The 26,787-nt window shown below is 31.2% G+C and overlaps 2 protein-coding genes across 6 annotated transcripts in view; one reads left to right on the top strand and one right to left on the bottom strand.

Moving 5' to 3' along the window:
• LOC111618587 (nephrocystin-4-like) overlaps positions 1-1,903 on the top strand; it is a 64,976-nt gene extending 63,073 nt beyond the window's left edge. Inside the window, exons 34-36 of the mRNA XM_023360145.1 lie at positions 388-531; positions 597-738; positions 811-1,903. Of these exons, the coding sequence (XP_023215913.1) occupies positions 388-531; positions 597-738; positions 811-1,047 (523 nt within the window). The 3' untranslated portion in view covers positions 1,048-1,903. The remainder of the gene's footprint in view (positions 1-387; positions 532-596; positions 739-810) is intronic.
• Positions 1,904-4,382: 2,479 nt separating this feature from the next.
• On the bottom strand, positions 4,383-26,684 carry LOC111618795 (eukaryotic translation elongation factor 1 epsilon-1-like). Of its 5 annotated transcripts, XM_023360373.1 has the most exons (8): positions 26,510-26,578; positions 26,250-26,412; positions 25,417-25,564; positions 25,044-25,143; positions 24,246-24,346; positions 15,607-15,702; positions 5,663-5,722; positions 4,383-4,539 (listed from the first exon to the last, which is right to left on the bottom strand). In XM_023360373.1, the coding sequence occupies exons 3-8, from the start codon at positions 25,501-25,503 to the stop codon at positions 4,462-4,464; spliced, it is 522 nt and encodes a 173-aa protein (XP_023216141.1). In that variant the 5' UTR covers positions 25,504-25,564; positions 26,250-26,412; positions 26,510-26,578; the 3' UTR covers positions 4,383-4,461. The 5 variants fall into 5 exon arrangements, with proteins under 5 accessions (XP_023216141.1, XP_023216150.1, XP_023216157.1 ...); XM_023360382.1 differs by lacking the exon at positions 26,250-26,412 and having other exon boundaries at positions 26,553-26,684; XM_023360389.1 differs by lacking the exon at positions 26,250-26,412 and having other exon boundaries at positions 26,510-26,588.
• Between the last annotated feature and the right edge of the window lie 103 nt (positions 26,685-26,787).

The raw sequence follows: 26,787 nt of genomic DNA, 5'->3' as shown, positions 1-26,787 counted from the left end.
AGGATTCAAAAGTTTGAGGACTTGGTGTATAGTTCCTTCTGTTGAATAGTTTAAAATACTGATGCACAACCACTTTCACACAAATCCCCTACTACCTCCTGTGATGTTGCTTTTACCTCATTAAATGACTCAGCCTGAAATCATTGAGTCATCAAATGAGGTAAAAGCAGCATCACAGGATGTATTATAGGTGGTTACAAAAGATGGCTTGAAGCAGCTGTATGAGTGCTGGAAAAAGTGTATTAGTGTTCAAGGGGATTGCTTTGAAGGTTGTGCATCAGTGTTCAAGGAACTACACACCAAGTACTCAAACTTTTGGATCCCACTTTGTATGTATGTTAAATTTTTCATATATATTTAATTTATGAAAGCTAAATTCATTTTTAGGGGTGCAGATGAAACACACTTAGTCCAGTGTTTCACTTCTCATCCGACAGAGCTGCAGTTGTTTCCAAATGGTTATTTTACGTTATCAGCAAACACATTTCAAGAATTACAACTTATTGCCAAATCAGATTTACCAGGCACAAAGTATGTATATAAAACTAATTTCTTTCCTTTCTTTATGTGAATTGTAATTAAAAATTTTTTTATAGAAAAATCTATGTAAACCTAGTCAATATGGAATTCTATAGTTTAATGAAAACTTGGCTTATTGTTCTAATGTGTCAAAGGCCAACAATCACAAAATCATATCAAGTGCAATTATCAATAACCAGTCAGGACATTGCCATAAAGGTAATACTTACATTGTAATATTTATTAAATTAATTAATTATAGATTTTTATTTTAAAATAATTGTTTTTTAGAGAATCACATATTCCAATCAATATAATTATCCAAAAACATACTTGGTTTCAAGCAGTCATCCACAACTACTGCAATTGGCAGAACAGAAATTCAGCATCGAACCTAGAAAAAACTATTCTTTGGGACTCTTATTTTTCCCTCAACATAAACCAATGTCCGAAGAAATATTTATTTTCGTAAATAATTTAGAAGGGAAAAATGAAGAAACATTTTCCATCAGAATGATTGTTTCTTAACCATTTTATATAAATTGTAAATAATACTAAATTATTAAAATTTTTCTATTTATTTATAACCAATTCTTTTTGCATTTTGATACTTTATGAAATCTGCCTAACATATTTCAGTTTACTGTTGAAACTGATAATCCTATTAAACTTATAACAACCAAAATAATTTTGATGTACTATTTTCTGATCCTAAAAGATTATCATGATATACTGCTTTACTTTTATATGTAAGAACCATTAGTCAAATTCAAAACACATTGTTTATTGACTAACCTACTTTTGCATATTTGTAAACTTTTAGACTTATATTTAGTAGTAATAACTACTCTTCCATTGGAAATCATTGCATCGTCTTTGACCATTATGTGGCTTTTTTAATACTCCTTGTGATGGTTGCTATGTTCTACAAAGCTCATTTTGGCCAAAATTGTAGAGGTGAATCAAGCAACAACTATACACACAAGTAACTGTTGTTGCTGAGGCAGGGATAGATGGACTCAAGATGTTCCTACTTCATGTTGCTCTACTTGAGTTTCATTGATTCTTCTAGTTGTTTTTTTATGAATATTTATTTATAATGTAAATGAAAAAAGCAAAACTATTTTATCTTAGAATCTGGTTCAGATCAATGACATGTTTTTTTCACTCTAAATAGACTTATGCTTCAGCCAGTGTTACATGAAGTTTTCATAACAGCTGAAGAATTACTTTTTATCTATATCTAGTATTAGGATGATTGGCCACATTCAGTGGTATGGCCAATAGGGAAAGGGAGAACCTCAGGTGCCCTGTTTCATTTATTAAACCATATATTTTTTAGTAAAGTCCTGTGCAGGGGTGTGCATTAAGAACTAATATTTATTTATTTATTTATTGGTATTATGGTTAAAAATTTTTGTTTTGTTTAAAAGTTCCAACTCAACTATTGCTGTATTTTGTGTTTTTTATTCCTATGAAACCTCTTTATACTTGTAAAAAAGAAAGTCTCCTTGGTTAAGCTACTGAGCATATTACATGGTACCTGTACATAAGATGATAAATGAAGAGTATTTGAATTCCTATCCCTTTCTGTTGTCATCATAAAACAAGGTTCAGGTCTAAAATACTTCCTTTATTCATGGAGTTATCACAATCATTTGTAATAAATTAATTGAAGATGGTTATACATTATTACTGAAGAATCTCCAATTTAAATGATATTTACAAAGTAGAATAGAATTAGATATATGGTAGGGACTTCTTTTCCTCTAAATTCTATTTTATAATTCATATTCACATACCATACATTGTTTATTTCTAATATTGTAAAAATAAGATTATTTGATTTAAAATCATGATTATAAGAGTGCTCACTCTAACCTCAATTGTTGATACTTCAATTATACACAATATATTGTTCTGTTTGGAATCAATAATTTGGTTTTTTATCTCTTCTGTGTCTTGTAGTATTGCAGCTAACTGTTTTTCTAATGACAAGCTCCTTACAAGTCTTTTATAAAATTGGCTCACATCAAAATATTATTCAGATATTTATCTAACAAATTCAACTGAACAAATTTTTGCAATGTGGTTTTGCTCATTCTATTGATATATAGTGCAAGAGAAAAATAAAAAACGAGAATTTTTTCTATAAAACTTAATAATTTATATATCTTGTAAAGCACAAAGCTCTAAATCTCATTATAAGCAACATTACAATTATATGCTCATTTTATTTTTTGTTACAACAGTTAATTATTATATTATAGATTTATCATAAAGAATTAATTAAAATGCAAACATGCAAATTTTAACTGCATAATCTTTCAACAGCAATAATTTGTATTTGCTTATGCTTAGAAATAATTTTACTATTTTATGAAGAAAATTTTTAGCTTATGAGATAAGAAAAAAAAATGCTGAAATTGTAAACATGATACGATAAGATTATTATAAACTGAATTATATGTTGTTCATACAATTTAGTCTATGATAAAATTGGTTTTGTTTTGCATCTTTTTGCTTAATGTTGCAGTTTTCAAGAACCTGTTGATGACATTAAGCAAGAACTTGCTGTAGAGTACATATTATGTTTGTATCGTGCATTTTTATCTGTTCTCTGCCGAAATGCATCTCGGCAGAGAACGGATTAAAGGCCTTGTGTTGATTGTGCTGCACTTCATTGTGTGATAAAACCAAATAATTTGAATCAGTGTCTGCCTTTCTAAGAAGTACAGTACATATGTTGCTTTAAAGCATTGTATAACATTTGACATATGATTGAGCTAAATATAACTTTATTATTCATTTTCACTTTATAAATGACATAAACCTTAAATTCAGGAATGTTCTCACAGATAAAGGGTTTTTAGATTAGTTTTCAAATCTCAAGCAAAATATAATTGTCTAAACCTCGTATATTTTATTCTTTTCCTCTAATGAATATTGAGACAAGTTTTTGCCACTTATTTGGCACCAAAACAAAACTTCTGAAACTTCAACACAGACTAGAATTTGAGTTTCTTGGAGAAGCAGGCAATGTCTCTTGTGAAACAAAGCTAGTATTTACATAATTTCTCTTATCGATCACAATAAGATTGATTGATTTTTTATTACTTATAATTGAAAAAAAATTTGATCATCAATGGTACAATAGACAGCCAAAATTTGATCTTTTAAATTATCATACAACAAAAAACTACATTTCTGTACTCAATATCAGATATGTTACTTGCAATTAAATTTTTTTTATAGATTTCAGTAATTATCATCAGATTTAGGTTCATTAATGCAATATGTGTGCGAGATATTTAAGAATATTAATCTTGTCTAAGTTTTAAATTCTACATTATTGGAAAAATCCTTTCATATTCTAAAATTTTTCATTGAATAACATGATCAAAACTGCAATAATTTTTAAGTGAAATGTTTTTGGATCTCTCTTATCATTTATATATTAATGCAATATCTACTTCTAAAAATAAATCTAAACTTATTTAAACACACAACATTCCTAAAGCTAATAAATTTATCTTTCAATGAGATTCATTAGTAAATTACTAATGATTACAATACTTAATATCCAGTGTCTATAATAAATTATTTAGAAAGTTCTCCACTAGTTTAATGAAATGTTAACCAAAACTAAAATTTGAGTTTAAATAATTAAATTCATAAACTGCTTACTTCAATATTAACTTACAATAAAAGTTGATATAACCCCTAAAATGAGCAATATATTTGATATCTTTCATCTAATAGATACTAAGATTGTTCATTTGAAATCATTGTACTGTACATTGTCAAATTCACAACATACATCTTAAAAATAAATATAACAGCACATTACATAAAACACTTACTTAAAAAAAATAACAATAGTATATTTTGTCAAATCTTCACAAATACATTTGAAGGATAAATTTGTCATATTATACACATTTAACATAATCTTGTTTTGCTGAATACTATATGAGAGAAATGGTGCCTTAATGGAGCAAGACATTCTTCGTGTTGAATCTGTAATAATTTAAGCAGATAAGCTTTATTTATTTTTGAAATAGCCTATTTAAATATTTTGTTTAAATCTGGATTTAGCCTAGTTATTCATATTATAATATACACTCTTGACACTATATACAGTAGAACCCCAATTATCCAAAGCTAACCTGTATGATAATACACATGTTTATTCTTATTATTATTGTATTGCATCTACAATACAATAATATTAATCAACAATTTTTTTACACATTTTTAATATATATGTGTATTTTTCTTGTGATTAAATTCACTAAGGTACAAAAAGAAGCATGAAAATTTTACCATTATAAATCTTAGACTTCCATTACCATTACGAATGTGTGTCATCTGAATTTTCAGTTATCTGAAGCAGCATTGGTTCACATTAGACTTTATCCAAGGTAAAGGTAAATAATGTTTACCTACCATATTTAATTAATCAAGTCTACATACTTTGGATAATCATGGTATGATATGGCAAAGTAATCACCTTGGATATATAGGCTGGCAAATTTAATATGAGTACAGTTAATAGAAAGAAGTGAATTAAATATGCATTGGTCAATGAAATAACTTATAAAACTTCTGAAAGTTAACTATTAAATCCTAAGCCCAATCTAACATGTTGAAAGTTATTTGTGTATCTCAAATTCTAATTTTCTCATTTAAAAACATTTAGAACAAGGAGTCCTTTATAGCATAAAGTGCACTGAGGCAACAAGGTATAATGTATAGCCCTCCCTATTTGTGGCCTAACCAGAGAATGAACAAAATGACTGTCCTGAGATCACCTGTACCATTCGAAAGAACCTAGATCCAAAGTTCTAATATTGAGATTTGAATCTAGCTTTTCCACTTAATAAATTTTTAAATTTTTTCATTCTCATTGGCTCATGGTGATCTACATGCATGGCAGCATACTATTTTTTTTTTTTTTTTTAATCTGTTTGAAAATGACGATTATAGAGTCTAAGATATTTTTGCATTTCTACTTCAGCGTAGAAGTATGAATTTCTTTTAATTCCAGAATAAAAGTGAATAAGAATGCCATAACATATGTACTGTATGCATTAAAATTACAAAAATATATTTAATCATAAAAACAAAATTTTGAACTTACCAAATTAAACCACCTTGAAACATTAGAATATAACTGTTTTTCCTTGAAATCTAATTTTTTCTGAAATAAGAATATATTTTTACAAATAAATTAGTTAAATTAGTTTATATTCTAATTATTAGTTTGCAGTAATTTTTCTAAAGTGTCATTAAAGTTAAAATCCAATCTTGTTAAATGAATAACCAGTTTTAAAATCAAGATAATAAAATAATCCAAAAGGTATAAAAATTAATATATTCAAACTAAAAGACTGATTTGTTAATATGAAGTACCAGGATACGGACACTATTGTGGCCAGTTTTATAGTGACAATTATGGTTGAAACCAATCCACAATATGGTTGACCAGCAGCATAGATAAGGGAAGAGGAACAAAATGCTAACCTGTATTACCAACAATAAATTGTCTATGGATCAGATTTGAACCAGATATTAGAATTTAGTTTATTTTTAATAGCTAGATAACAGAAATTATTTTTTTCCTCCATTCTAAGATGCACCATGGATTTGAAAGTCTATTTTTGTATAGGAAAAAAAAAATTTTTTTAAACAACACTAATTATTCTAATAAAATTGCCATAAAACAGGTCTGGCAATCTTTTCATTTCCTTCTGTTACACAATAATTTTCCTTTTTAATGCTGTATCAAAGTATTTGTGTTGAGCAGTATAGTGAAAATATCTATTGGCACAAAGCATATACATGATCACAATGCAATTTGAAAGTTTTTTACATAATTTACAAAATAAATTCTCAGGTATCAGAATATATATATATAACTTCTAGACAAAAAATTAGAATATTCATGTAACTGAAAGTTTAGTGTACATTTTCTCATGAACAGCAGAGTACAAAACTTTTTTCGACTCTACATAAACAGTGCTTATGTATATTTATTATATCCATTAATCAGACAAATTAACTCAAACATTTTTTTTGTTATAAATGGAAATGAAATGACAAAAAAACAGAATAAGTTTGACCATAACAAAAAATTAGATTATTACCTAAAACAACCATAAAAAAACTCAATTGTAATGCAAATTCGCATATTGATGGGCAGAGTAGTACAACATGGGGCATAAGTGTGACATCAGTGACAGAATGAAAGATACTATCATAGCCTTGCACAAAGCAGGAAGAACAAAAAGAAATTAAAGTGCTTGCAGCCAACATTCATAAGTCTTTAGAGTACTGAAACAACAAAACAGTGTTCAAGTTTTAACTACGTTCACATTTCTAGCATTTGTTAAACAAGCAACAAGTGCAAGGGATGAGAGAAACTTGAGAAGGATTGCCGTGCAAAACCACTTTAAAAGCATTAAACACTTGCTCTCCATTGTGCATGCAACTGGAGTGAACATTAGTAGCTGAACCACATGCCGAAGGTTGCACGACTTGCACTTCAACTGCCATGTTCCCAAGACAAAGCCATCTCTAACAAAAGCACGGCAACAAGTGCATGTCAGATGGTGCAGAGAGGGGCTCATGGGAACAAGATGACTGGAATAACGTTCTCTTCAGTGACAAATCCCTGTTTTGTCTTTCCTGTGGTGACCAAGGCCCAAGTGTATGGAGAAGAACCAAAGAGGCCTTTGAAAAGGACTGTATGAAAAGATTCATGAAGTTTATCATCATCCATCATGCATGAGTGCTAATGGCGTAGGACAACTGTGCATTCTTCGGAAACATGTCAATGCACAAACATATCAAAACATCTTAGAGACATGATATCATCAGCAGAGGATTTAGTTGAAGAAACATTTCTATTTCAACATGATGGGGGCACCCTCACATACCGTGAAGTCAATGATATGTTGGTTACAAAAACGAAAAATTGCAATCCTGCCTTGGCCAAGCAATTCCTCAGACTTACACCCTATTGAAAATTTGTGGGGTCATGAAACAGACTTAACAAACGTTACCCAACTTCTAAAGAGGAATTAGTGACATGCATTTGACACATTTGGAACTGCACCACCAGAAACAAATGTGAAACATTAATCCACACCATGCCTGACAGATTGCGATACCACAAAATATTAAGTTTTTGTTGTATTTCCTATATTTAACCCACATTTAGTTAATATTCTAATTTTTTATCATGGTCAAACTGTTACGACAATGAAATGACAAGAAAAATTAACTCAAACATTCTGTTACAAATTCTATTGTCTGATTTAATGGATATAATAAACAGTGCTTATGTATGTTTGTAGTATTGAAAAAAATTTTTGTACTCTGTGCTGTTCATGAGAAAATGTACACTAAACTTTCGTCTAGAAGTTGTAATTAAAAATAAAATTAGTCCAGAATTTTTTTAAATGTTTATATAAGATGATGATTATTGGATTCTACATTTAACTTATGGAGAGAAATGCAAACTAAAAGCTTGTACATAAATATCCAGAAACNTATATTTATTATATCCATTAATCAGACAAATTAACTCAAACATTTTTTTTGTTATAAATGGAAATGAAATGACAAAAAAACAGAATAAGTTTGACCATGACAAAAAATTAGATTATTACCTAAAACAACCATAAAAAAACTCAATTGTAATGCAAATTTGTATATTGATGGGCAGAGTAGTACAACATGGGGCATAAGTGTGACATCAGTGACAGAACGAAAGATACTATCATAGCCTTGCACAAAGCAGGAAGAACACAAAAAGAAATTAAAGTGCTTGCAGCCAACATTCATAAGTCTCTAGAGTACTGAAACAACAAAACAGTGTTCAAGTTTTAACTACGTCCACATTTCTAGCATTTGTTAAACAAGCAACGACTGCAAGGGATGAGAGAAATTTGAGAAGGATTGACGTGCAAAACCACTTTAAAAGCATTAAACACTTGCTCTCCATTGTGCATGCAACTGGAGTGAACGTTAGTAGCTGAACCACATGCCGAAGGTTTCACAACTTGCACTTCAACTGCCATGTTCCCAAGACAAAGCCATCTCTAACAAAAGCACGGCAACAAGTGCATGTCAGATGGTGCAGAGAGGGGCTCACGGGAACAAGATGATTGGAATAACGTTCTCTTCAGTGACAAATCCGTTTTGTCTTTCCTGTGGTGACCAAGGCCCAAGTGTATGGAGAACAACCAAAGAGGCCTTTGAAAAGGACTGTATGAAAAGATCCATGAAGTTTTCATCATCCATCATGCATGAGTGCTAATGGCGTAGGACAACTGTGCATTCTTTGGAAACATGTCAATGCACAAACATATCAAAACATCTTAGAGACATGATATCATCAGCAGAGGATTTAGTTGAAGAAACATTTCTATTTCAACATGATGGGGGCACCCTCACATACCGTGAAGTCAATGATATGTTGGTTACAAAAACGAAAAATTGCAATCCTGCCTTGGCCAAGCAATTCCTCAGACTTACACCCTATTGAAAATTTGTGGGGTCATGAAACAGACTTAACAAACGTTACCCAACTTCTAAAGAGGAATTAGTGATGTGCATTTGACACATTTGGAACTGCACCACCAGAAACAAATGTGAAACATTAATCCACACCATGCCTGACAGATTGCGATACCACAAAATATTAAGTTTTTGTTGTATTTCCTATATTTAACCCACATTTAGTTAATATTCTAATTTTTTATCATGGTCAAACTGTTACGACAATGAAATGACAAGAAAAATTAACTCAAACATTCTGTTACAAATTCTATTGTCTGATTTAATGGATATAATAAACAGTGCTTATGTATGTTTGTAGTATTGAAAAAAATTTTTGTACTCTGTGCTGTTCATGAGAAAATGTACACTAAACTTTCGTCTAGAAGTTGTAATTAAAAATAAAATTAGTCCAGAATTTTTTAAAATGTTTATATAAGATGATGATTATTGGATTCTACATTTAACTTATGGAGAGAAATGCAAACTAAAAGCTTGTACATAAATATCCAGAAACAAATATCTGACTGAACAGAAAGTTCTTGCACTTCTTGGAACTTTCTAGGATAACTTTTTTCTGGAACACACTAGAATGTTCCATGGTAGTATATAAATAGGTTGGGGTACGTGCTATAAGTACCAAATCCAGTCCTCTCACTCTACTTTACCATGACCAACCAACATCTGCTAACCAAAGAGCAAGTTAACCTGCTCCTCGTTTATGACTATTGTTCCAAAAAAAAAAAAAAACAGCCAATTCTATCACTGATATCAATGCTGTATTAGGCCTGGACACTGTCACCAGAAGAACTGCATATGATTGGTACAAACGCTTCAAAAATGAAGATCCCTAACCCAAGAAGATCATGTTCTCTGTCTTCTGGGATTCTAAAGGAATCATCATGTTCAATTTCTGCCACAAAATATAACCATCAACACAACTTTCTACTGCGAAGAACTCGACGTCTGCAGCAGAAACTGGCGGAGACCCACCCAGAACACCCCATCCTGCTGCATAATAATGCATGGCCACATACAGCTAGGCAGNATGAGAAAATGTACACTAAACTTTCGTCTAGAAGTTGTAATTAAAAATAAAATTAGTCCAGAATTTTTTTAAATGTTTATATAAGATGATGATTATTGGATTCTACATTTAACTTATGGAGAGTAATGCAAACTAAAAGCTTGTACATAAATATCCAGAAGTAAATATCTGACTAAACAGAAAGTTCTTGCACTTTTTGGAACTTTATAGAATAACTTTTTTCTGGAACACACTAGAATGTTCCATAGTAGTATATAAATAGGTTGGGGTACGTGCTATAAGAAAGTACCAAATCCAGTCCTCTCACTCTACCATGACCAACCAACATCCGCTAACCAAAGAACAAGTTAACCTGCTCCTCGTTTATGACTATTGTTCCAAACAAAAAAAAAAGCAGCCAATTCTATCACTGACATCAATGCTGTATTAGGCCTGGGCACTGTCGCCAGAAGAACTGCATATGATTGGTACAAACGCTTCAAAAATGGAGATCCCTAACCCAAGAAGATCATGTTCTCTGTCTTCTGGGATTCTAAAGAAATCATCATGTTCGAGTTCTGCCACAAAATATAACCATCAACACAACTTTCTACTGCAAAGAACTCGACGTCTGCAGCAGAAACTGGCGAAGACCCGTCCAGAACACCCTATCTTGCTGCATAACAATGCACGGCCACATACAGCTAGGCAGACCTGCCATAAGAAACTGGACCTGAACTGGGAGGTCTTGCCCCACCCGCCATATAGCCCTGACATTGAACCTTCAGGTTACCACCTGTTCACCACGCTCGACCATCACCTGGCTGGAAAGGAGTTCAACAATGAAGCCGACTTGGAGGCCAGCCTGACCAACTTCTTTGATCGCAGCCACCAGAGTTTTATTAAGATGACATCCATTCCTTGCATAAACGTTGGCAGGAAGTGGTCAACAACAATGGTGATTACATTGATGATTGAACAGAAAGTTCTTGCACTTTTGGACGTATTTCATTTAGCCAAGAAAATTTTATGTACAGAATTGACTTCAATCAGATATTTGTTAAAATTTTATTTTTTAATCTCAGTTTAAACACAATTGAGAATCTATAGTGTTTGAATTAATTATTTCATGCATCTTATTAATTGCCAACTCCATAGTTATCATCAGGAAAAATAAACATCCAACTTCTATACCTTTACATACATTGTATATTGACAATAATACAGTCGACCCACCCTGTAACACTTGATTATTCCATTTTATATGAATTCCATCTTGTATGAGTGACTTAGATTTTACAAATACCAGGCTGTGTGAACAGCTCATGTATTTGTTGTATGAGTCACTTAGATATAAAATGGAATTATCAACAGTGTTATGGGGGGGTCGACTGTAATAATGAAATGTATTATTAAATATATTATTAATACAGTAAAACCTCAATTTTACAGATTACTTAAGGGATTAATTTAATGGACACCACCTCACTTGAATTAAAGCCAAAAGTTCATTAGATGCTAAACATCTATTTGGAAAACCTACTTTAACTAATTTGTCAATTTTTTACTTATGTAGATACATACATTTTAATTATACACAGTACATAAGCAATAATATACACATATATTTGTTTGTACTTGCTGTAATTCTTAGGTTGTAATAATCTAATTGAAATAAAAATTTTTTTAGAAAATATACTTGTTTTATTCATGTGCAGTGATGCTTGGATTTGAAATTTAAATTAACAACTTGTTAATTTAGTTACATATAAATAGCATTTTACAATAAATAACTGCTTGTTTATTTTGACATTGCTGGGTTGCAATTTTTAATTTAAAAATATATTCTCTCCACCTCAAATTAGTAATGGCTTGCCCCTGTAGATCATGCTTTTCCTCAGATGATCGGCACGACTACCATTAATCTTTTGGGAGAAAAATTTTTCAATTGAAATAACATGGCTTACAGTTTGTATTATATAGTTAATCGGGGGTCTCCTGCTCCTAAGGTTTCATCTATTTACCATATTTACTCGCATATAGGATGAGGCGTGATTTTATTAAATAATAAATCTAATTTTCTTTATTTTCATCTTTAAATGAAATAAAATTAGAATTGTAATCACAAATAAAATATCAACTGCATGTAAATGCACACATTGTCCCACAAAAATTAATAGCATTTTAAACTTCAAGGAAAAATCAACAACGTAATTTGTTCATGTAAAGCTGGACAATTGGGAAAGTTCTTTTTTGTCAATTCTTAGCATAGTCTAATTCACTCTTTGTCGATTAAACTTATGAGTTTTCACAAATTAAAAGACAAAGTCGTTCTAAAAATATATATTTCAGACGATTACCATTTTTACAGAGTGTTCTAGAACAAAGTACAGACAGCTGNTGCCATAAGCTACTGGACCTGAACTGCTGGCTGGCAAGGAGTTCAACAATGAAGCCAACTTGGAGGCCAGCCTGACCAACTTCTTTGATCACAGCCACCAGAGTTTTATTGAGATGACATCCATTCCTTGCATAAGCATTGGCAGGAAGTGGTCAACAACAATGGTGATTACATTGATGATTGAACAGAAAGTTCTTGCACTTTTGGATGCATTTCATTTAGCCAAGAAAATTTTATGTACAGAATTGACTTCAATCAGATATTTGTTAAAATTTTATTTTTTAATCTCAGTTTAAACACAATTGAGAATCTATAGTGTTTGAATTAATTATTTCATGCATCTTATTAATTGCCAACTCCATAGTTATCATCAGGAAAAATAAACATCCAACTTCTATACCTTTACATACATTGTATGTTGACAATAATACAGTCGACCCACCCTATAACACTTGATTATTCCGTTTTATATGAATTCAATCTTGTATGAGTGACTTAGATTTTACAAATACCAGGCTGTGAACAGCTCATGTATTTGTTGTATGAGTCACTTAGATTTTACATGGAATTCATATAAAGTGGAATTATCAACAGTGTTATGGGGGTCGACTGTAATAATGAAATGTATTATTAAATATATTATTAATACAGTAAAACCTCAATTTTACAGATTACTTAAGGGGTTAAATGAAATAAAATTAGAATTGTAATCACAAATAAAATATCAACTGCATGTAAATGCACACATTGTCCCACAAAAATTACTAGCATTATAAACTTCAAGGAAAAATCGACAACATAATTTGTTCACGTAAAGCCGGACAATTGGGAAAGTTCTTTTTTGTCAATTCTTAGCATAGTCTAATTCACTCATAAGTTTAATCGACAAAGAGTTTCTCCAAATTCTGATTTCCAAATAATCATGTTTTCACATGGGAATGGATTAAAACTTACATGGGAGCCCAATATAATTTTGGAATTCAATTCAAAAACTTTGCTTTTCCTATTGCTATTCATCTTTACTCCTGACAATACACAAGAATGATTCAAATGACCAAGATAAAATACTTTTGTTTTTAAACACCAGAAGGTGAGAATCCGGTAAAAATGTGAACACAGTTTACAAAAATTATTAAAAACGAAAAGAATCCTTTGCTCACACTTATAGGACAACCTAGATTTTTGAAGCAGTGAAAAATGAATAAAAATCTTGTCTTATATGCAAGTAAATATGGTAATTCCATTCTTGAGATTAAGGAAAGACAAACCCATAAATTCCCATCATCGTCTAAAATTTTTTCAAATTGCAGCCCAATTAACAGGGTGTTAATTTTCATGTATGATAACAGATAAAATTTTTGATCCTACAGATCAAGGTTTTACTGATAATTTTCTAAATTTATTAAAAATGATAGAAAATTCTATCCAAAGGTCACTTGTGAGAATCTAATTATTCTATGTGCCATCTACTATAGAAATTATGTTGAAATAAAAATCCGTCATTTTAGTTATAAACATTTTTGAGTATTTCTATAAAAACCATGTATTCAAAAATTCATACCTCTATGAATTTTGGCTCATGCTGTTTTATCACATTTAAGACCTTTTTTTCTGATCTTATTGCTAAATGAACTCAATTTTTCAAAATATCCTTACTTATGGAACTTAATTACCAACAGCAATATCATATATATGCATTTTGTATAATGATGCATACTAAAAATTTGTGTGTGGGTATACCTCACTTAACATGGGATTTGATTAATGTGTGAAGTGAAATTAACTGCGGCAATCCGTTAATTGAAATTCCCAATGCATATATAAAGTACAGAGCTGTTAAAGCAGTGTTAATGTAGATAGGTTTCTCTTGGCAAATAATGTGTTGCTGAATTTGCTATTTTTGTGCCAAGGGCAATTTATGATATGCAGTTTAATTTTGATAGTTATGAAATTTAACACATTACTGCTAATATGATATTGTATTCTTTGTTTAGAAACTTATTTTAAAACTTTAATTCACATTTTGTTTGTGTAAAATCAAATTGATATGTCTGCAGACAAAATGCATATGAGGCCTATTACGTATACATTTTAAGTTTTGTAAAGGATATAAGGCTATACAAACAATAAAAAAATACTCTTGGTGATGGGGGAAGATGCTCCTAAATGTCAAATGTAGTTTAGAAAGTATCATTTGGGAAATTTTGAACTAAAGAATACNCTTAATTATCAACAGCAATATCATATATATGCATTTTGTATAATGATGCATACTAAAAATTTGTGTGTGGGTATACCTCACTTAACATGGGATTTGATTAATGTGTGAAGTGAAATTAACTGCGGCAATCCGTTAATTGAAATTCCCAATGCATATATAAAGTACAGAGCTGTTAAAGCAGTGTTAATGTAGATAGGTTTCTCTTGGCAAATAATGTGTTGCTGAATTTGCTATTTTTGTGCCAAGGGCAATTTATGATATGTAGTTTAATTTTGATAGTTATGAAATTTAACACATTACTGCTAATATGATATTGTATTCTTTGTTTAGAAACTTATTTTAAAACTTTACTTCACATTTTGTTTGTGTAAAATCAAATTGAAATGTCTGCAGACAAAATGCATATGAGGCCTATTACGTATACATTTTAAGTTTTGTAAAGGATATAAGGCTATACAAACAATAAAAAAATACTCTTGGTGATGGGGGAAGATGCTCCTAAATGTCAAATGTAGTTTAGAAAGTATCATTTGGGAAATTTTGAACTAAAGAATACAAAATGTATGGGGGTACCCAAAAACTGTTTACAAAGAGAAATTTCAGGAAGAGATTGTCAAAAATCAACGAACAACAAATCTTTGTGTTAGTGACATGATGATTGTGTACCACATGCATCATTCAATTCTGATGAAAGTTAAATTAGTTTAACTGAAAGTAATAAGAATCATTTGTGTGTGTCTTGAAAGGCATTTTAATAACACCCATTTTATCACCCTATCCTTAATCTCTAAAAGTTTTTCCTGGGAAGAACTCAGAATATGTTTGATATCTATTACATAAATTACCATTTTAAATTATTTAAACTTTACTTACGTATATATTATGTAGTCCACAAAATAAAACTAAATCTGCTAATGATAATTTATTTCCGACAAAATATACTTTATTTTCAAGATGATGATTAAGTTCCTGAAATTAAAGAGAAAAAATATATAAATATTAATTAATACATGAATATTTTAAAAATTATTTAAATATATCTTCATATATGTATGATTTGTGATATTTGATGTATATCTCAGACAGATTACAGCCATTTTGCAACTGTGGGGGAAAGTTTTTTTTTGTTAATTCCCGTGCACTGAACATAAAAATGAAGTTAAAAATTCCCTGGCATGTCAGACTTTTTATTTGTGATCTTACAGAATTTTAAAATACTTGAGCAGAGACTTAATGTTAAAATACAGACACGTGAAGACTTACTTGGACTTCAAGGTGCTTTTACCAAATTCTTTATCTTTGGGAAAGTAGAGCAATGAAAAATCATTTGAAAGTAAAAGAATGGCCTCAGAGAGATGAATTTGTTCTAGGTCAAGCTAACGTAAAGAATATTCCTCTAGTTGATCCCAAAAATGTTTTCTTACCACCATTGCATATAAAACTTGGATTAATAAAAACCTTTGTCAAAGCACTGGATAAAGGCTGCACTGCTTTCAAATACCTCAAACAGATTTTTTTCAAAACTAAGTGAGTTAAGCTTAAAGAAGGAATACTTGTTGGATACTGCAGTTTTCTCAAAAATTAAATGACATTGAACTAAGTGCATGGATGTCTTTTAAAGGAGTTGTAACACAGTTTTTGGGCAACAGAAAAACAGAACTTGTAGAAGAATTACTTGAAAACTACAATAAAGTGGGTTGTAGAACGTCCCTTAAACCAGGGCTGTGGAGTCAGAGTCGGGAGGAATTTCTGGCCAGAGTAGTCGGAGTCAGGAAAAATGTGTCAACTCTGACTCCGGCATTTTCATTTAAATAAAACAAAACTAATAATTTTTAAAAATTTTATTTAAATTTAATTTAAACATAAAATAAATGAATTGTAACAAAATACAAAAACATTTATTTTAAATACAAAATGCAACAATTTAATTTATTAAATATGTATCAATAGTATTTGTGTTTAGTAGTTAAATTATTTTGACTCAATTGAATTTGAATATTTTTGATTCATTCCTTTTTTTATCCCCACTCTAAATAAGTATTCTACTTTTTTGAATGAGCCAGACTAATTGATCAAAGTATATATTTTTCTTTTCTGAACAAGGAGTTGAAGTAGCTAGATTGCACACTTTTTAGTTGGATTACTTTTCTGGAAAGGTGAAATTGAAGTGCAAAAGCTCTAGAATAAAGATATGTAGATGTAGAATTTTATCGCTCCCCTTTTTCCTCTTATTAATTATTTGTTAAAAATTAATTTTTTTATACAAATAAATATTAATGCAACTTAAATATTAAAAATACTAACTATAAAAGTATTTGGGTAAATGCCCAGGGCTCCTATTAGAGTTCAGAGTAAGGTACCCCTATGAGTGTCTCTGCCCCCGTAAAATGACTTGGTATTTTGCCAGAGTCGGAATCGAGTGTGTTTTTACCAACTCCGCAGCCCTGCCTTAAACTACACATTTTATATTCGCATTTAAATTTTTTCCCTGAAAATTTGGGTACTGTCAGTGATGAGCAAGAGGAGAGGTTCCACCAAGATACTCTAACAATGGAACAATGGTATCCTGGAATGATGGGAGATTATTGCTAGTTCCTTATGACAGAAAGTGGTATGAAATATAAATGAAAATCAGCATTTGCAAAAAAATTAACTATGACAGATTGATCATAAATGTAATTTCATATATGTTTTTGTNACTGCTTTCAAATACCTCAAACAGATTTTTTTCAAAACTAAGTGAGTTAAGCTTAAAGAAGGAATACTTGTTGGATACTGCAGTTTTCTCAAAAATTAAATGACATTGAACTAAGTGCATGGATGTCTTTTAAAGGAGTTGTAACACAGTTTTTGGGCAACAGAAAAACAGAACTTGTAGAAGAATTACTTGAAAACTACAATAAAGTGGGTTGTAGAACGTCCCTTAAACCAGGGCTGTGGAGTCAGAGTCGGGAGGAATTTCTGGCCAGAGTAGTCGGAGTCAGGAAAAATGTGTCAACTCTGACTCCGGCATTTTCATTTAAATAAAACAAAACTAATAATTTTTAAAAATTTTATTTAAATTTAATTTAAACATAAAATAAATGAATTGTAACAAAATACAAAAACATTTATTTTAAATACAAAATGCAACAATTTAATTTATTAAATATGTATCAATAGTATTTGTGTTTAGTAGTTAAATTATTTTGACTCAATTGAATTTGAATATTTTTGATTCATTCCTTTTTTTATCCCCACTCTAAATAAGTATTCTACTTTTTTGAATGAGCCAGACTAATTGATCAAAGTATATATTTTTCTTTTCTGAACAAGGAGTTGAAGTAGCTAGATTGCACACTTTTTAGTTGGATTACTTTTCTGGAAAGGTGAAATTGAAGTGCAAAAGCTCTAGAATAAAGATATGTAGATGTAGAATTTTATCGCTCCCCTTTTTCCTCTTATTAATTATTTGTTAAAAATTAATTTTTTTATACAAATAAATATTAATGCAACTTAAATATTAAAAATACTAACTATAAAAGTATTTGGGTAAATGCCCAGGGCTCCTATTAGAGTTCAGAGTAAGGTACCCCTATGAGTGTCTCTGCCCCCGTAAAATGACTTGGTATTTTGCCAGAGTCGGAATCGAGTGTGTTTTTACCAACTCCGCAGCCCTGCCTTAAACTACACATTTTATATTCGCATTTAAATTTTTTCCCTGAAAATTTGGGTACTGTCAGTGATGAGCAAGAGGAGAGGTTCCACCAAGATACTCTAACAATGGAACAATGGTATCCTGGAATGATGGGAGATTATTGCTAGTTCCTTATGACAGAAAGTGGTATGAAATATAAATGAAAATCAGCATTTGCAAAAAAATTAACTATGACAGATTGATCATAAATGTAATTTCATATATGTTTTTGTAAATAAAACAATTTTTCAATTTGGTATAAGTTGAATTTCAGTTATATTTTTAAGCACAATCAACAAAACTTTTAACCTCCAGTAACAAAAATTAATAATAAACTGACAAATGTTTTTATCTTAACTAAGATCTGTATCACTAACTATACTCCAAATTGGAATGTGCTAGAACACAACTTTTCAAAAATATATTTTAAACACAAGGACAAGAAAATAACAATACGTTCTCATATGTGAAAGTGAGTATCTTGTTAATCCTTATTCTTAATTTTCTCACAATAAAAAGTTATTCAACAACAAATATTTAAGTTTTAAAATTTATTTAACATAAATTTAACATTTCTAAAATTCTGGAAGCAAGATTCTCAAACAATAAAAATGGTTAATTAATGTTAAATGACTTTTAAATACTTATCTGTCAAAAATATCTCATTCAGAACATGTCCTGTCTAGAAGAAAGACTCTACTTATGCAGTTAAAGCTGTCGATAAGTTTCCTTTAAATTACATATAGAAATTTAACAACAAATATATTACTTTTTCTTCCACAAAAATTAAATTATTATTGATAGGTTAATCATTTTGAAATGTGTCTATCAATAAATATTAGTTATTCAACCAACTCAGCTACAATGTAACTATGACTTATGACTGTACCTTACTTCTGATAACATCTCATAACCTTTCAACAGTGGAATAGTCAGGTATGGTGCTACCCCTTAGTAGTGGAGAATAAACGTGCAAAATTTTTAGAGTATTTTTCCACGCATTTTTTTTCATTACTATTTCAGAAAAAGATTTTATAAACAGTTATGTCTAGCAGACAAAAGTCTTTTTTTATTGTTACATAAGTCATTTTTTATGTCAATTTTTTTGCGGTAGTTTTAGGCTAACTTTTGGCGATACCCCCAAAAGAATTTGACGTATATGAGGGGTGTTCAAAAAGTATCGGACCTTTATTTTTCCCGCGTAAACCAATGATGCATGGGAGGTCTCTTTAAATGGAGTTGTGGACAGTCATGCAGTCCTGAATTTTTTCCCTCCTGCAGGAAGCGTCAGTCGCTGGCAGTCGGCCTATGAGTGAGGATGTGTAGCAAGCTCTCGTCAGATTCCACTAAGTTGGAAAATGACTGAACAACGTGAGCAGTGATATTGCATCAAATTTTGCCAAAAGCTTGGCGATACCCAAGCGGAAACCATTTGGAAGTTTCAGCAGGCTTTTGGGGACAATCCTCGAGGCCAAAAAAAAGCACGGCAGGTCCACAGCAATGTCAAGGTCATGTTGACAGTTTTTTTCGACTCCTGTGGGGTGGTGTATCCTGAGTACGCACCACAAGGCCAAACCATCGCAAAGGAGTACTACCAGGAGGTCCTTCGTCATCTTTGTGATGCTGTGCAACACAAACAACCAGATCTGTGGTTAAACAAAACTTGGCAGCTCCATCATGATAACGTACCTGCCCATTCTGCACATCTGATTCGGACTTTCATCGCCAAACACAACATTCCTGTGGTTCATCACGCTCCGCACTCTCCCGACATGGCTCTGTGTGACTTTTGGCGATTTCCCAAGCTGAAAATGCCGCTAAAAGGAACCCGATTTTAGTCAAGAGAAGACATAATGCGGAATGCGATGGACCGACTGATGGCCATTCCAAAAGATGCATTCCAGCAGTGTTTCCAGCAATGGCAGGAGTACTGGGAGAAGTGTATACATTACCAAGGAGACTACTTTGAAGGGGATTAGGGTTTTGTACCTCAAAATCAATAAATGTATTTTTGCCGACCAAAGGTCTGATACTTTTTGAACACCCCTCGTATATTCGTCCCTCACCACTGCCACACAATCACCCTTGACAAATATATTCGTTGCTCACTGTTGAATGGATAATAATGGAAAAACGTGTCTCAGTTTATTTTTTTATGATAATTTAAACTTCATTCTGACACAACACAGTCTCCCTATCCACATTTACCAAATAATTTTGAAGTGTTACAAATGTTCCATTAATCTATCAACCAATGATCCTAAATAAAATAAAATACAGTGGGTGATCAGTTAACGAACAAATCGGATAACAAACACTTTCGCAAAAGATTTTTATGTTTGGACAACGAACACATGATTGGATAACGAACACTTTCGCAAAAGATTTTTATGTTTGGACAATGAACATATGATCGGATAACATACACCTCACAGAACAAACACAAGAAGAAGCGATGTAAAATAATGAATACCGATTGGTCTTCCCTTGTCTTCAGACAACAATTCGAAACATTTCAGAGCAAGGAAGATATCAATGCTCAACATGGTACTCAACTCGTATATACTACCCATTGGATAGTATTCCTCTGAACTTTGAAACTCTCCCTTGTAATTCCAGTCTTTTATTTTTCTGACAGAAAAAATTTTTTTTCTAGTATTCGTGAGACTGTCAGGCAGGCACTCGTTAAGTTTTGCATCAGTTTTTATTTTCAAAAGGTAAGATTATAATAGCAAACGTAGAGTGGGCAGATATCTGATGTCTGTTGTTGCTGGGCAGTATGGCTTGAATAGGTCTACAGTAGGCCTTAGTTAAATCTTATCTAAGAAAGATACTGTATTATCAAGAAGAGTCAAGCAGCTTAAGGAGTAACAAAAATCACACCTGAGAAATAAAGAACATTGAAGAGCTCATAATGGAACCTGAAACAGATCTGATGACAGAAGATCGCCAAGAACTCTTGAATGAAGAACACTAAGAAACTCGGTGAGATATGTTTTCTTCTGAAAAAGAGAATTAATGTAGATATCTGCTATTAAACACTTTTTTTTTTTTTTTTGGAAAAAGTGAGATGATGTCAGAACGACAGTCTTAGAATGGCATTCAAACCAGGTTCAGGTTAATAGTCTTAGGGATCTCTACAATTACAATGCTATTAATTACTTCTGAAAAATCTTGAAGAGAGAAAAGCAATAGACATTAGACAGATTCTTTAACCCCCAATGGAAAAACATGACTAATAAAAATGCAAGACTGTGTATATATGTATTTTTATTATTACATATAAATAAACGTAGTAAGAAAGTATATATTTTTTATTTTTTGGGGTCTCCAGAACAAATTAATCAAATTCCCATAAAAACCTATGGTAAATCAATAATCGGTTAACGAACAATTCAGATAGCAAACAAAGTCTTGGAATGGATTATGTTTATTAACCGATCACCCACTGTACAATAAAAAGTATTGATTAAACTACTAATTGACATAAAAGGAATTAAAACAAAATGAGAGAAGCAAACATAAATTACTGAACTATATATGAACTATATAACTGAATTCTATGTATATATTTCATGCAAAAACAATAGTTAAGACAATAAGAAAGTAGAAAACAAGTAAAGTAGAATAAAATAATTTTCTTTACAAGGGTGGATCAAATATAAATGGTAATTTGGCTATTCTGCTTAACATGCAGTTCCTAGCTAGATGATGTAGAGGGTTTAGTTTGTGAGGAGTGGGGGAACTGGCTTGGTTAACAAGTGTGCTCAGTTCTGTCGTCAGTACAGCCATGACCGAGTAAAAGGTACATTCATCTGTTGCACAATGCATCATCATAAAGTTTTTAATTAATGAGGGCATTGAACCCTCGATTGAAAGCACAGTTTGGGGACAGTACACTGTCTCAGAATCGTGTGTATACATGGGCCAATTAAGGGTGGGTGAGAACATATCAAAAATGAAGGTCATGATCGACGCCCAAGGACAAGCCTTACAGATGACAACATCCATGCCGTTCAAGAGCTTATTGAACATGATCACTAGTTAACTGTTGAAGAAATCTCATCAGAAGTGGGTATCAGCTATGGGAGTGTTCAATCCATTATCACTGATCATCTTGGCTTCAGAAAAATTAGTGCCCGATGGGTTCCAAGGTTGTTGACCAGAAATCAAAAACAAGTCAGGTCGAAATGGGCTGGGAAACCCTCAAACACCCTCCTTATAAGTCCAGACTTGTCCCAACTGTTGCTATTTTTTGTTCACACCCTTGAAGGAATCACTTGAAGGAAAACGATTCACAAGCAATGAAGAAGTCGAGGAGCATGTGCGCAATTGGCTCATAACTCGCCCTCAATCTTTTTATGAGAGAAGCTTTGAAGCTTCCAAATTGTTGGCAAAAGTGTGTAGAGCTTGCAGGAGGATATGTAGAGAAGAACTAAAGTTTTCACTTGTGTGTATTATTAATCAATAAATGTCTAAAAAAATTACCATTTATATTTGATCCACCCTTGTAATTAATAAAATTGCAATTGCCAATTAAAAAAAATCTATAATGTAGAGTTAAACTTCATTAAACAGTGCCTGTTCATTATAAAATGATTATACAATATCTAGCAAATAAAGACAGAACATGTTGAATGAAACATGGAAAGTGCAGATTAGAGTAAACCATCTAATCATAGTAACTGGAAATTTCAATTTCATTGCACTTTCAACTACAATATGTTGTAAAATCAGTTAACATGTCTTGTATTGAGTATTTTATCTCTCTATATTTTTTAGCTTACTAAAAAAAATGACATTTTTTTAGTAAGCTGAAAAATATAAAGCAGATTAAAAGATCAAAAAAGTATAAGTTCCAAACAAATTATCAAATAAAACCATTTATGTTTTAATGGAACTATTCTAAGAAAATTGATAATTAAAATAAAAACTGTGTACACAACATTATGTAAACATAAAATTGCTTAGTTGTATTTAAATGTTAAATTTTTATTTTTATATGAACAAAGTTACAAGTACAATAAACTACATAAAACAGATTAATTGTAATTCAAAGAAACAGAAGCTGAAATATAAACAAGTAACCCAACAAAGCACTGAACTTTTCAGAAACCCAGAAGATTATTTGTAATTAAATGCTTTTTGAGATACTTTATCTCATCTTTAAATTGTCAGTAGTAAAATTCAAATACAGAACAAAGAAATTTTTAAATCTAATGACAATTCATTATGTTATTGAACATGTTTTTAAAACTATTTGTTGCTTGTTATGGAATACATAGTTCAAACTCTCAGAATCTACTGAAATTTCATTGTTCTATAACATAATAATAGATTTAAAGACTACTCTGTACTGATAATAAGGAACTATACCTATTCCATCTTAAAAATAGGCAGGAAAAAGAAGCCTTCATTCAAGTTGACAGCAAACAAATCAATTGCAGGTTAAAGATATACATGGATAAACATTAAAACTGATATAGCCATATATTTTGGGTATGACTCATTCCTCATCTTTAAGCTAGAATTGGAACAGTTCATTATTACATTCATATCAGTTCAACCTGTATATATATATAAAGTAACTTGAAAAACATTTAATCATAAACAAGCTTCCATCCTCCTGAAAATTTTAGCATTTTGTTGGTTAACTTGTTTTATTATGGAGTTTCATTTTTTATATTATTATAAAAAATGAAAGTTAAAAAGTATATCTATTTCAGCTTAAAATTATAATAAATTTAAATAAAATTCTTATAATTTAATCAAAAATATAATGCAAATTTTTCATAGTATATTTATTTTAAAACCAGTGTTTATTACATGAACTTGCCTGTAAGATTTTTTCATGATCTGCTGAAAGAGCATATTCTAAATCCGAAGTTCTATATTCTAACCATTGATTAATGACACATTGATCCTCTAAAGATTGACCTAAATCATAAAAGAGATGAATCAATTGATGCCATAAAATTATTATTATTCATACATTCATAATTTAAGTGAATCATCCATTTTAAAGTTTAGTCAGCAACAATTTTAGGTTTACATCTAGATCCTTGTACTTTTAACCTAATATTCCTAAACTAAACAGTATAAACATACACTGATCAATACTTTATTTTTACCCAGAAATTGTCTAGGATCCTAGATCTTGTACAAGAGGTATACAAACAGGTGATGCCTCTGTTATACGATATTAAGATTTTCCATTGTATAAATTTATATGAGAGTAGCCTTGCAAATAAGTCTATACTTAGAATATACCAGTTTCCCGGACGAACGAATGGCACCATTCAAGCACGCCGACTTCACCTTATTAAAAAGAGGCTTGGTTGAAGTTGACGTGCTCGAATAAGCCATTCGTTCATCCAGGTAACTGGTATATTCTACATTGACAAAACTTATAGAAATTGAAAACTCCGGGGTCTTATAAGTCCGTACTCGTCACGGCTTCGTGCAATCTAAAATCGCCACCAAGTTCGGTTACGACTAAAGCTACGACATCACAGATTTGGTGTATATGTTTACTTCACACCAAATCTGTATAGTAAACATATAGATTTGACATTTAAATAATAAGAATTTCAATATAATTCAAGTTAAATAGTATAATTTACCAATTTCTTACCTAATAAACCATTCTTCTGCTTTGAGTTTTCTATGAGGTATTTAAATATTGTTACTAGACCATTAACTTGTTTACCATCTTTAGTTGTCAAGGAAGGAATCTGAAATTAATTTAAATGATAAATTCAATTGATGTAGGATAAGATATAAACACTCATTTGATCTATACATTGTTAATTTCCGGCATTAACTTAATACCAAATTTTAAATATTCATTCCATTTAAAGTTAGAGATTAATAAAGAGTAAGCACGTTTATCCTTTCTATCGAACCGGCATGGCACGCTCGTGCCTCAAAAAATATGCTAATACGTAATATTAACGTTTTTAATTAATTAACTTTATATATATCTTAATAACATTCGAAAACTTTACCTTTAAATTTGGATCTAAACCAGTTTTACATCCCTCCACGCCGAAATATTGGACGAAAACGTTTAACTGTTCGACAACGGTCGCCATCTTGGATATTGTGAATAGAGGAAGTTGTAACAGGAAATGACGTAACGATTAATGGTTTAGCCTGAAACGTAATAAACGTAATACAAAAATTTCACATCCCTACACCAGGAACTAGCTAAATATTTAACTCATATCATCAACAATCCACAAGACATGCCAAATTTTCTCACGCATAAAACCAAAAAACAACAATGCTAAAGACTCTTCACAGTATGGATCAATTACATGTCTTCCAATGCTTTGTACTTGCATTGCAAACAAAGTATACAATCATAATGATGATGATCGAGATATTCTTATATAAGAGTCCTTGAGTCCTCTTTGGTTCTTCCTTTCACTAAACCTCTTATCTAACACATCGAACAAAACACAATATGGCTACAATATCAGACACAACAAAACAACACTGTTCACATTATCACACTTCATGTACTGTACAATACATGGACGATATCAAACTTTATGCATTCACATAAAATCAGCTTCGTTATCTCTTACATACTACACACACATACTCAAATTATATAGAAATAGTTTGGTTTTGTGTCTAGACAATTGCAAAACACTCCACACTTTATACTCAGAAGCAGAAATATTATAGAATCCATGGAAGAAGGAGAGTTTTACAAATACTTAGGATTCCAATAGGCCAAACAAATTCTGACACTGCGGGAGTTTTTCCACAAAAAATCAAGAAACATCAAGATTACATAAAGCTATAACTGTGGCAGGCAGTAATCACACACCTTTAAACTTACATTCCGAGCACCTGGACATAGCTCAATACATAAATAACAATTATTATTAAGCAGTCGTGGGCCGAAAGACACTTCATGGCATGCATACTCATGACCTAACTCAGGACTATGTTGACAAAAATGCGACAAACTACTAGATGACTAGGGCTACCTGTTTGGAGAAACTGAGGGGTTTATGGTTGTCATTCAAAATCAAGCCATAAACACTAAAAACTATTGAAAACACATCCTAAGGATACATCACTCACAAATACTGTACTACATTCTGCTAGAAACAATACAACATATAACCTCTGGTTGCAAACTCTTTCGACGAATTTCGACTTTCCACCGAATGTGACACAGCCACCCGGAAGTGACCTTTTACCCTGCTACGACTTAATAAAAACATACAGAAAACATTATGTAATTCACGAATGACTAATAATAAGAATGTATAAATATTATTGTATTTTTCATTATGTTTTTTATTAGCTGTTTATAATTTTGATGTTCTTACGCATTCGATTTCATAAATATTCTATTT

This window comes from Centruroides sculpturatus, unplaced genomic scaffold (genome assembly GCF_000671375.1).
Source record: "Centruroides sculpturatus isolate CEXI.00-Female unplaced genomic scaffold, Cexi_2.0 scaffold67, whole genome shotgun sequence".
Classification (NCBI taxonomy): Eukaryota; Metazoa; Arthropoda; class Arachnida; order Scorpiones; family Buthidae; genus Centruroides; species Centruroides sculpturatus.
This window is presented reverse-complemented; position numbering and strand designations above follow the sequence as displayed.